A 10,336-nucleotide genomic window follows, 5' to 3' on the forward strand; every position below is an offset into this window, starting at 1 on the left:
AAACGAAGACCATGGCATCCGGTCCCATCACTTCATGGGAAATAGATGGGGAAACAGTGGAAACAGTGTCAGACTTTATTTTTCTGGGCTCCAAAATCACTGCAGATGGTGACTGCAGCCATGAAATTAAAAGATGCTTACTCCTTGGAAGGAAAGTTATGACCAACCTAGATAGTATATTCAAAAGCAGAGACATTACTTTGCCAACAAAGTTTCGTCTAGTCAAGGCTATGGTTTTTCCTGTGGTCATGTATGGATGTGAGAGTTGGACTGTGAAGAAGGCTGAGCGCCGAAGAATTGATGCTTTTGAACTGTGGTGTTGGAGAAGACTCTTGAGAGTCCCTTGGACTGCAAGGAGATGCAACCAGTCCATTCTGAAGGAGATCAGCCCTGGGATTTCTTTGGAAGGAATGATGCTAAAGCAGAAACTCCAGTACTTTGGCCACCTCATGCGAAGAGTTGACTCATTGGAAAAGACTCTGATGCTGGGAGGGATTGGGGGCAGGAGGAGAAGGGGATGACAGAGGATGAGATGGCTGGATGGCATCACTGACTTGATGGACGTGAGTCTGAGTGAACTCCGGGAGCTGGTAATGGACAGGGAGGCCTGGATTCATGGGGTCGCAAAGAGTCGGACATGACTGAGCGACTGATCTGATCTGATCTGTCCTTCATTTCCAACACGATGTTTCAAGATAAGACCTCCTTTCCTGAGGACTCTTTTACCTTTCAAGGCAATTTCTCAGTTGGCTTCTACCCCAACATTTTATCATAATTCTTTTTCTAAATCAAGACACACTGTATGATGAAGTTTGGGGAGTATTTCCTCACCAGGAAGTTAAAAAATAAAACCACAAGGCAGCATCTGTTTTGATAGCTTTATTGGAACATCATGATAACACAAAATGTGGATTTGGGGGCACAGTGCAGATGCTTCTCCTCTGGGCAGCACACGCCCCACTTCTGCAGCCAGCAGGGGATGCGGGGGTCTCCAGGAGGGTAGGGCAGCTCAGAGAAAGGTCTGCAGTGGCAGGTGGCACATAGGCACCCTGACATCAGCCCTGACCAGCTGAGTCTGTAATCAGCCAGACCCGTCTTATGCTCCATCTTCCTGGGCCATAACATAGAAACCCACCTGTCTCAGATTCCTGGGAAAACTTCCAAAAGAGGGATTCTGAGATTTCCAAGGGAATCCAGCCAACAGATTGAGCATCTCTGGGGAACACTGGGGCAAATCATGCCTTCAGGTGTATTGGCAGATAAATTGCTTAAAGCTCCCACTAGGTGGGCCAAACAGTCTCCGAGGAGCTAGACACACAATGGTCAACAGACAGGCAGGAGTCACTGACAGACAAGGGTCAGGGGACCACACAGGCATGACAGACATGCCCATGGCTTCCGAGGACAGTTCCAGGGGTGTGGGTGGGAGGCAGACCCAATAGGGACAGTCAAGGAAGACTCCGGAAGACTCCCTGAAAAGTGACGTTTCAGCTGAGATCCCGTGGCTGAAAGGACAAGAGCAGCTTTTCAAGTGATGGAAACAGCTCTGTGCGAGGCGCAGCTGGAAGGAGCCGCGAGATAAATAAACCCAAAGGAGAAGGCCGGTGGGGCTGGGGTGAAGAGGTAGAAGCCAGGGTCGGGGAAGGAGGAGGCTGGAGGGCACATCAGGGCCCACTGCGCGGGGCCTGCGGGCTGGCTTTCTCCGCGCCGATGCGTTTTGCTCAGCCCTCTCTGGCTGGAGGACAGGGAGTGGTCGGGGAGGGGTGGGCCAGTGGGGAATGCGGCAAGCTTTCCCATTTTCCTGATGGAGGGGATGGCAGCGGGACCAAGTGAGGGCCGGGCAGGTGAGAGAACCAGGTGGAAACACGTGGGAGCTAAGTCCATCGAGAGCGTGGAGCCTGAGGAGCCAAGAGGAGGGTGGGGCCAAGACGGACCTTTGAAATCAATGGTAGGGTTTCTGTCTAAGGAGGGGGACCCTGGGGCAGGAGCAAATGCAGGGCAAAGGTCAAGGTGCAGAGGCGGACATGCTCCAGGTGAGGCTGAGAAACAGCGAGAGCTTCCAGCAGGAACCTGGAGGAATTTTCGAGCTAAGCTTCCTGGTAGCTTCGGCAGTGCTGATGAGGCCACAGAGAGTGAGGAATGGCAGTGAGGGGCAAAGGCTCAGGACTGAGCCTTGGGCAATGGCCACGTGTGAAGACTGGGGAGGGGGACTGAAAAGGCATGAGTGGGTGGGGAGGGGTACTCCAGGAGGGGGTCTTGCAACCAGGGGAAGAGGGGGCTCGGGGAGGGGCAGTGGTCATGCGGGGAGCCCATGGACACCCTCATCTCCTCCACCTCCTTGGGTCTCTTCAACAACCCTGAAAGTAGGAAAGGGGAGCGGTGCCCCCCGGGGCAGAGTGAGTAAGGGGCTGGTCCAAGGAGGAGGCCGCCGCAGGTCCCCCCGCCTCCAGCAGAGGGCGCGCCGGGGCCAACTTCCTGACTCGAGCCTGTTGGGTCCCCCTCCCGCAACCTGACCCTCCTCGTAGCCCCTCACGTTTTCCCCAGCAAATCTGCTCCACGCCACTCCTTCTTGATGGAAAGCACCAGAGAGAGACAGAACTGCAGCATGAAGGGCGCCCCCCCAGGCTCCGGATCTGAGCCTGGCTTGCGGGAGGGTCGGCTGAGTCAAGGAAGTACCGAGGCCTCTCTGCAGAGGCAGGGTAGGGTCCCGTCGAAGAGCATGGGCTGGAGGCCTGGATTTCTATCCATCCTCCTGTTCGTCTGTTTGTTCCCTCCTTCCACAGCAATTCTCAAGTGTCCTGTGCGAGACGCACCTTCTAGCTGAGCGGCCCCACACTTCTCTGAGCCTGTCTCTACCCCAGATCCCTGCCGCGCGTACGAAGTGAGCCGACTCCGGGGAAGCACCGGGCACACAGAAGGTGTTCACTGAAGACCGACGCCATTCCCTTCCCTTCCCTTCCCTCCCTGCATCCTGCAGAGCGCTGGGATGGCAACACCCTCTGCGGTGCCCAGATGGTACCCGTGTTTCTGCACACACACAGGTCCTCAGAAGTCCCGCCATCTCTGCTGGTGACTCGGGGCCAGCACCAACGTGAGCTTTGTACCTGTGGCATTCGGCAGACCTGGACCCAGGGAAGTCCCAGTGTAGGGCGGGCCAGCTCCATTCCAGCCCAGAGGACCCCAGCACCCACCTGCCGGGTGCTCTGGGAGTCCCCAGACTGGAGCTGGGGTATGTCCTCTGTGGTTTGTGGGGCTTTGGGGTCCTTAGTGGCTCCGGGAGTCAAATCCTGGTGCTGGGGAGCAGTTATCGTCAGCATCCTGGGGCCGGGGCTACACCGTCTAGGAGGGCAGCGTCCTCACCGATTCCTGGGCGGGTGCTGTTGGCGGCTCCTCTGACAGTGGCGCCCCTGGCTGCTCCCCCCAGGGGCCTCCCTCGTGTCTCTGGAGGAACCTAAGCGCCCAAAGGCTCTTGCAGCAGCTGAGAAGGTTGCTGGAGCACCCCGTGCTGGACCGTGCTGGATTCCTAGGGCGATACAAGCACACGGTGGGCTGAGGTGAGTGCCACAGCAAGGCCAGTGGGCCAGACCCGGCCTCTGGCCTTTGCTTCTTCTCAGCTGGGCCCTGGGGAGGGGAGGGTGAGATGGGACAGAATTTGGTGGGGGGGAGCAGTGGGACCTCCCACGTCAACAGGGCTTCCAACACGGAGGAACATTCAGGAGACTGGCTTTCAACTCCCAAGTTGGCTTCTAAGATGCTGTGTACCCTTGGTCAAGTTACCTAACCCCTGTAAGCAGAAGTAAAGATAACCACCTTTCCAATCCTTGCAAGAATTAAGTGTTATAAAATATGTCTATAAGTATCCCATACATTGCCTGGCTCATAGTTTGAACCCAATGAATGTTTGCTATTTCTGTGTCTGAATAAAATGATTCCTGAACACCTACATCCTGTTTTGCATGAGTGGGGGGAGGCTGGGAGAAGACACAAAGACTTATTCAGCCTTGCATTAAAACCGGTTGTGAATACATCTGCCTCCCCATTAGAACGTGTGGTCCTTGAAGGACAGGCGCTTGCCTTTCAAACCCCTACTAAGCGGCCAGCACATAGTAGGCCCTCAGTTAATATCTGCTGAGTCAAGCTGATTGAAGGTCACTGAAGGAAAGTTAGCCAAACACTTGGGAGGAAAGGTTTTAACAAAGTGTTTGATGTACATTTTCAGAAAGGATGTCCCCCACCTCCAGGTATACAAAAGTCTTTTGCCTGTTGCGTGCTGCAGTGTGGACAGCTGACCTGCTTTTTCCTTCCACCACATTCAGTGAGTAAGAATTCCTTTATCGTTTTTATCTCGAGCCGTCTGAGGTCAAGAGAGAATGGCTCCACACGGCGGGCCTGTTTTTCAGCACCCAGCATGCAGGTCTACCTTTATAACCCGGAGCGAGGGCAGGCTCAGAGCTTTAATCAGGAAGTGAAATCTGGACAGACTTGGGGGGGCATTGTCTTGTGTCATTGTTTCTGTGTGCACAAGTACTTCCGTTTCCCACAAGTGATACTGCGTTTCCATCTGTGGTGATAATATAAAGTCCTATCAATCTATTTTGGTGAAAACAGCCAGGGGTGTGGAGATCTTAGGTGCACATAATACAGTTGGGAGAGGACCGTGGGCTGCACAGGGAAGGGGATCTGCCAGCAGCTGTGGTTCCGGCGGTGTCCTTGCAAGTCCTGGCCCACCCTGGCTCACCCATGGCCCCTGGAGACTCTGCCTGGGTCTCTGCAGCTCCAGGGCAGGCAAAATCTGGCTTCAGCTCTGTCTAAGGCAGCGGCTGCCACCTAGCTTCGTGCTTCCCTGCCTAGGCTGCTGGAACAGTGGCTGTCCGCGTCCAGTGTCAAGCTGGGAGCTAGCCTTCGCTTGGTCCTGAGATCAGGTCCTCTCTGGATGTCTTACAGAAGCTCGTGCCTGGCCTCTGCTCTAGCCATGATCTGTTAAGGGATTCTGGCCACCAGAGGAATCATACTCACTGCCTTCCCCAGAGAGAGAAAGAAGAGCATCATTGCTCTTCTTACAGTCCTTCAGAGTGACGCTGTAGATACGGCTGTGACTCTGTAAGACGTTGTGGACAGGGACTCAGCCGACACCCGAGCCTCCCTCAGTGCCTGGCGTGACCTGGCTTAGCCAGTGCTGGAGGCCTCACGTGACCCAGCCTCTCGCCACAGGTCTGGCCAGCCCCACTCTCACCTGGACGTCAAGGTCACATCCCTGGCATTTCAGAGGCTCCAGTTCTTCTCCATGCCAGCAGGGTACATATTTGACCAAGCAGGCAGGGATCTAACCTTGGATTAACATACCAGATGGAGCCTGAAGTGTGATAAAATGACTTTCACTGAGATTAGTGAAATTATGGAAGACAGGATAGCTCTAGGCTATGCAATTACCTGCCTTCTCCTAAAAGGCTTACAAATCCCTTAAAATAATGTGATTGTGAAGTATCACATGTTCATAGTAAAAGATTCAGAACATAGAGGCTAACAAAAAGAAGAAGACAAACATCTCAAATAACTCGTCTACTCAGCTAGATCTTTTTGCTACATGGTGATTCTGTCCTTAAATATTTTTAAATAAAATACATCAAAGAGATTATATAAAAAACACAGATGTGTGGCTTAAAATATTAAAATGCATGCCAGCGTAACCACCTCTCAGGTTAAGTAACAGAATTTACCAGCCTCTGACTTGTTTCAGCAAATATGTGTGTATTGGTAAATAATACTCTGTGTTGTTCTGCCAGTGTTTTACTTTTATACAAATGGAATCATGTTTTAGGGTATTTTTTTTTATGTACTACCTTTTTTTTAAGTTGTTGTTTAACATTATATTTTTGAGATTGAGCTGTGTTGACACGTGGACCTGTAGTTCATTTTCACTGTCATAAGGTATTCCAGCATGGGAAGATACTCCAATTTATTTATCTGTTCACCTTTTGATGGACATCTGAGTTGTTTCTCATTTTTATGATCTTCCCTCACAGACTTGTTTTTCAGTTTACACTCTGCTGGTCTCATTAAATGAACAGGAGAGTTTCCTCTTTTCTCCCCTCTGAAGAGTCTGAGCAGCACCGGAATGGTCTGTTCCTCGAGTGTTTGGTGGAACTCCTTAGCAAAACCAAGAACTACTCATGTTTCATTCACTTTATTTTTAAAGGTTATAGGATCATTCACGTTCTCTATTTCTTTCCAAGTCAGTTCTGGCAAATTCTGTTTTGCTAGGAATTTGTTCACTGCATCTGAGTTTTCCCTTGTTTGGGGCATAAAATTAATCAGGGGTTCTTATTATCTTTCTTAGGCTTCCCTGGTGGCTCAGACAGTAAAGCATCTGCCTACAATGCGGGAGACCTGGGTTCGATCCCTGGGTCAGGAAGATCCTCTGGAGAAGGCAATGGCAATCCACTCCAGTACTCTTGCCTGGAAAATCCCATGGACAGAGGAGCCTGGTAGGCTACAGTCTATAGGGTCGCAAAGAGTCGGACATGACTGAGTGACTTCACTTCATTATCTTTCTTAATCTTTGCAAAATCTATAATGGTATCTCCCTTTCATTCTTAATATTGTTCATGTTAATGATTAATCTCTCTTTATAGTTCTGTCAATTTTGCCTTTTGAAGCAAATTTATTTGATATATACATGTCTAGAATTCTTATCCTTCTAGTGAACTGCATCTTTTTTCAAAAGGTGGTGACCATCTTTATGTTTAGTAACCCTTTTTGCTTACAGTTCACTTTGATATTAATACAGCTATCCAGATTTCTTTTGGTTACTATTTGCCTAGTATATCTTATATTTCCTTCCTTATATGTTCTACATTCTTGTTTCCTTAGGTCTATGTCTTGTAAAAATATTTGTTTGGATTTAAAAAATCATATCTGACAACCTTCACTTTTTAAAAATTGGCACAACTTACTCCACCTATATTATCTATGATGACTGATGGATTTTGACTAATTTATTCAATGAGATTATGTGTTTTATATTTGTCCCATCTTTTCTAAAATTTCCTGTCCTTTTATTTATGTTTTGCCTGTTTTAAACAGCCTTTTTTTCTCCTTCTGTTTACTCCTCACCATATAGAATTTCTATCCTCTTATAAAAGATTGTTGCCATGCGTATTTAACTTCACAGCGTCTGGTGGTATGGAGCCCTTCCGCCTTTACTTAGCTTGCCATCCATGCCAGAGAAGTTGGATTCCCATCCTATGTAGACGTTCTTACATTACACATGTCTAGAGACCCTAGTAGGGTTAATATTCCTTCATGGCCCATTTTTGCCCTGACGCTTGAAACTAGAAGACATTAATGGGGTTGGAGAAGGAAATGGCAACCCACTCCAGTGTTCTTGCCTGGAGAATCCCAGGGGCAGGAGAACCTGGTGGGCTGACGTCTATGGGGTCACACAGAGTCGGACACAACTGAAATGACTTAGCAGCAGCAGCAGCAGGAGAACCCATAACAGAGCATCTGCCATTCAGTACCAGCTTATGGAAACATCTCATTTTTACTTTCCCCTCATCAATTCCCCTTCTTTTGGTAATGGTACCTGGATTCTTTATTGGGATCCAAACTTCCCGTACTCTATCCATGTGGGTGAGGTGAGATTTACCTCTTACGCATTGCCCTGGCTCCAGATCTGGGTATAGTGGTAGAGATATGACCCAAACCAGCCAATACAACTTAAGCCTAAAACTTTCCATTGGAACAGGAGGAAAGGGGCATATTTTGCATGGAGGGTGGGTAAAAAGGTGGCAAGATGTAAAGCTGGAGCTTCTGGTGGCACCCCAGGGAGACTTTAACTGAAAATGAAGCAGGCTAGGATGAAACTAGTTGCAAGCTGGAGAAAGACAAATTTATGATGACATTTGAGTGACTGAGTCCAGCTTTAAGCTACTCTTGATCTCTTCAGTTCTAAGCCAGTTCCCAAGCTCCACCAATCCCAGCCTCTTATAACTGGATTTCTGCTAAAGGCATTTAAGTGTCCTAATAGCATTCCTAAGGAAAGTCCTTTGAATCTCCATCTTTTCTCATGAAGGCACTATAATATGTTCAGCCACCAGGGGTCAGGACTCAGTTTCAGTGAGAAGCCTTGCTCTGGCGTGCTCTGAGCCTTGGTTTCCTCATCTGTGAAATATGTTAATAGTAGCAAGCTCACAGGACTACTGTGAGGACTCCAGACAATGAGTGTCATTGACCTTTCCCATTACCCTCTGCCTCTTAGAATACAAATTATCACACAGAACCACCATACCCATATGAGAATCTGCTATTTCTTATAAATACTTGCCCCTTTATACATGTCATTGTTTGAAATTCCTTTATCTTCCTTGCTGCGCACTTTGGAGTGATTCAAGTTTCCGTTCAGGCATAGCCTCCTCTGGGGAGTTGTCTCTGAGGTCTCCCAAGGTTACTGATTCCTTCCTGCCTCCTGGAGCCCCTTTGCTGAGACACTAACCTTGGGCTAACGATCAGTTTACCTACCTCCCAGACCACAGACAGGTGTAGGATCTGTCATCGTCGACCCCAGTGTCCAAGTTTATAGCAGGATTCAGTCGTGTGTGTGAACTAATGAACGAAAGGCCCATCACTCTCAGTTTAGACGGTGATGCTCCTGTCTTCCGACTTTCCGATTTCACAAATGGGCCACAGCACTGCTCCTGGCTGCGTGGCAGCCTGTAGCCCTCTGGGTGGTGTCTCCTGCTGGTCTTGTTTCTACCTTCCCACCACTACCAGCCCAGAAGAGCACTCTAAGCCAGGGCCTCGGGACCGAGAGGCAGCATTTCAGCCAATCCCTGCTGAACACCAGCCCTGTGCTGGGCTGACTGGGACCAAATGTGAGATCTGGAAGCTGGAGTCCTGCATTCTGGTTGAGGCTGCCTCACTCCCCTGCTGTCAGTCTCGGACAATTCCACCTCCTGCTGAAGCTCATCTCATCTGTGAAATGGGCGTGGTCCCAGGGGAAGGCTGTGGAAGCCAGGAGAAGGGATGGGAGAAGGGAAAGGCTGAGGAGTTCTAGAAGATTCTTCTCCTCTCCCTCTTCTCTTTCCTGCGATGGGTATAGCTGTTAGCTGCTTTGCCCTGAGGGTCAGCAAGGGCTGGTGACTGAGGGACTGTGTGCTGAAGGCTGGGCTGGCCCCAGAACCCAGACCCTTGCTTATCCCACACCCAAGCACCTGGGAGAGCCGGCACACCCAGGCGGGCTACCTACATCCTGGGAGTCAGCTCCCTGGGAAGTCCTATCTCGTTCTTGAGAAGAGGGAAGTAGAGGAGCTTACAAAGGGGAAGTGATCCCCTAGTACCCTGGGAATCAGCTACAAACCATGTGTCTGACTCCTTGCCCTGTGCTTTTACAAAAATCAGAGGTGACCCTCTTCTCCAAGGAGACCTAATTTCTGGTTGTCTTAAAATAAGCTTTGAGGCGGAAATTCCCAGATGCCAAGTTACCAGAGCCCACTCGCACGAGTGTTATCTTCATTGAACTGTTTACTATCACCAACCAGTATTACCCAATATTTGGCTGAAACGAACAAACTTCCGCCCTTCGCCCATGAAAGAACTGATTTTTTTTCAGTGCATTCTCATAATTTTCTGCAAGTAAACACAGAGTCTGCTTTGAAGAGTGGAGGGCCAGGACAGGCTAGTGGGCACTCAAGACTAAGTCCACAGATGGAGCTTTCTGTCTGTCCTTCAAACATCAAGAGCAAGCTCGGCAAAGGCTTCCTGCAGGAGCTTGGCAAAAACAGTGTTCATTTTCATTACGGATAAGACACCCACAGAACTCCCTGGGACTAAGTTGAGATAATAAGCAACAGTCACAAACTATTATCCCTTTTTAGTTTTTTTCCTGTGACAACGGAAAGGATAGTGAGGGTCAGGGTACTTTAGTCTCCTGAAAGTGATCTTGAGTAGAGACCTCCCAGAACATACACCCCTAAATGCTGGTGGGCCACAGCCTGGGACCAGAATAGGAGCTCAAGGGAAGGGCTGGTAGTGACTCTAGCAACCCCGGCGGCCTGGTACATGGCCAGCATCCGTGAGTTGTACTGGTGAATGATTAGTAAGTGAGTGATTGACAAGCGAGCCTTTACTGAGTGCGCCTGTGCTAGGTCCTGAGCGGGGTGCTTGGCATCCTTTTTCTAGTTAGTGCCACTCCAAGGTAAGTGCAGGTGTCCCGTTTCACAGACTAGGAAACTGGGGCTCCAGGCGAGTAAGTGATGCCCCCAGATTACTCAGGAGCAAAGCTCAAATGTGAACCAACAGCTGTGGACTCCCAACTCTGATCCCTTCCAGACCAAGT

The 10,336-nt window shown here is 49.7% G+C and overlaps 1 protein-coding gene across 4 annotated transcripts in view; it reads right to left on the reverse strand.

The window, feature by feature from the left end:
* Positions 1-864: 864 nt before the first annotated feature.
* Positions 865-10,336, reverse strand: part of HRH2 (histamine receptor H2) — a 50,034-nt gene continuing 40,562 nt past the window's right edge. For 2 of the 4 annotated variants that reach the window (XM_070796842.1, XM_070796843.1), the window contains exon 3: positions 865-1,505. In XM_070796842.1, the coding sequence (XP_070652943.1) occupies positions 1,244-1,505 (262 nt within the window). In that variant the 3' untranslated portion in view covers positions 865-1,243. Of the gene's footprint in view, positions 3,524-10,336 lie in introns of all 4 variants that reach the window. The other 2 variants (XM_070796844.1, XR_011568704.1) reach the window with 2 other exon arrangements.

This window comes from Bos indicus, chromosome 10, assembly GCF_029378745.1.
Source record: "Bos indicus isolate NIAB-ARS_2022 breed Sahiwal x Tharparkar chromosome 10, NIAB-ARS_B.indTharparkar_mat_pri_1.0, whole genome shotgun sequence".
Classification (NCBI taxonomy): Eukaryota; Metazoa; Chordata; class Mammalia; order Artiodactyla; family Bovidae; genus Bos; species Bos indicus.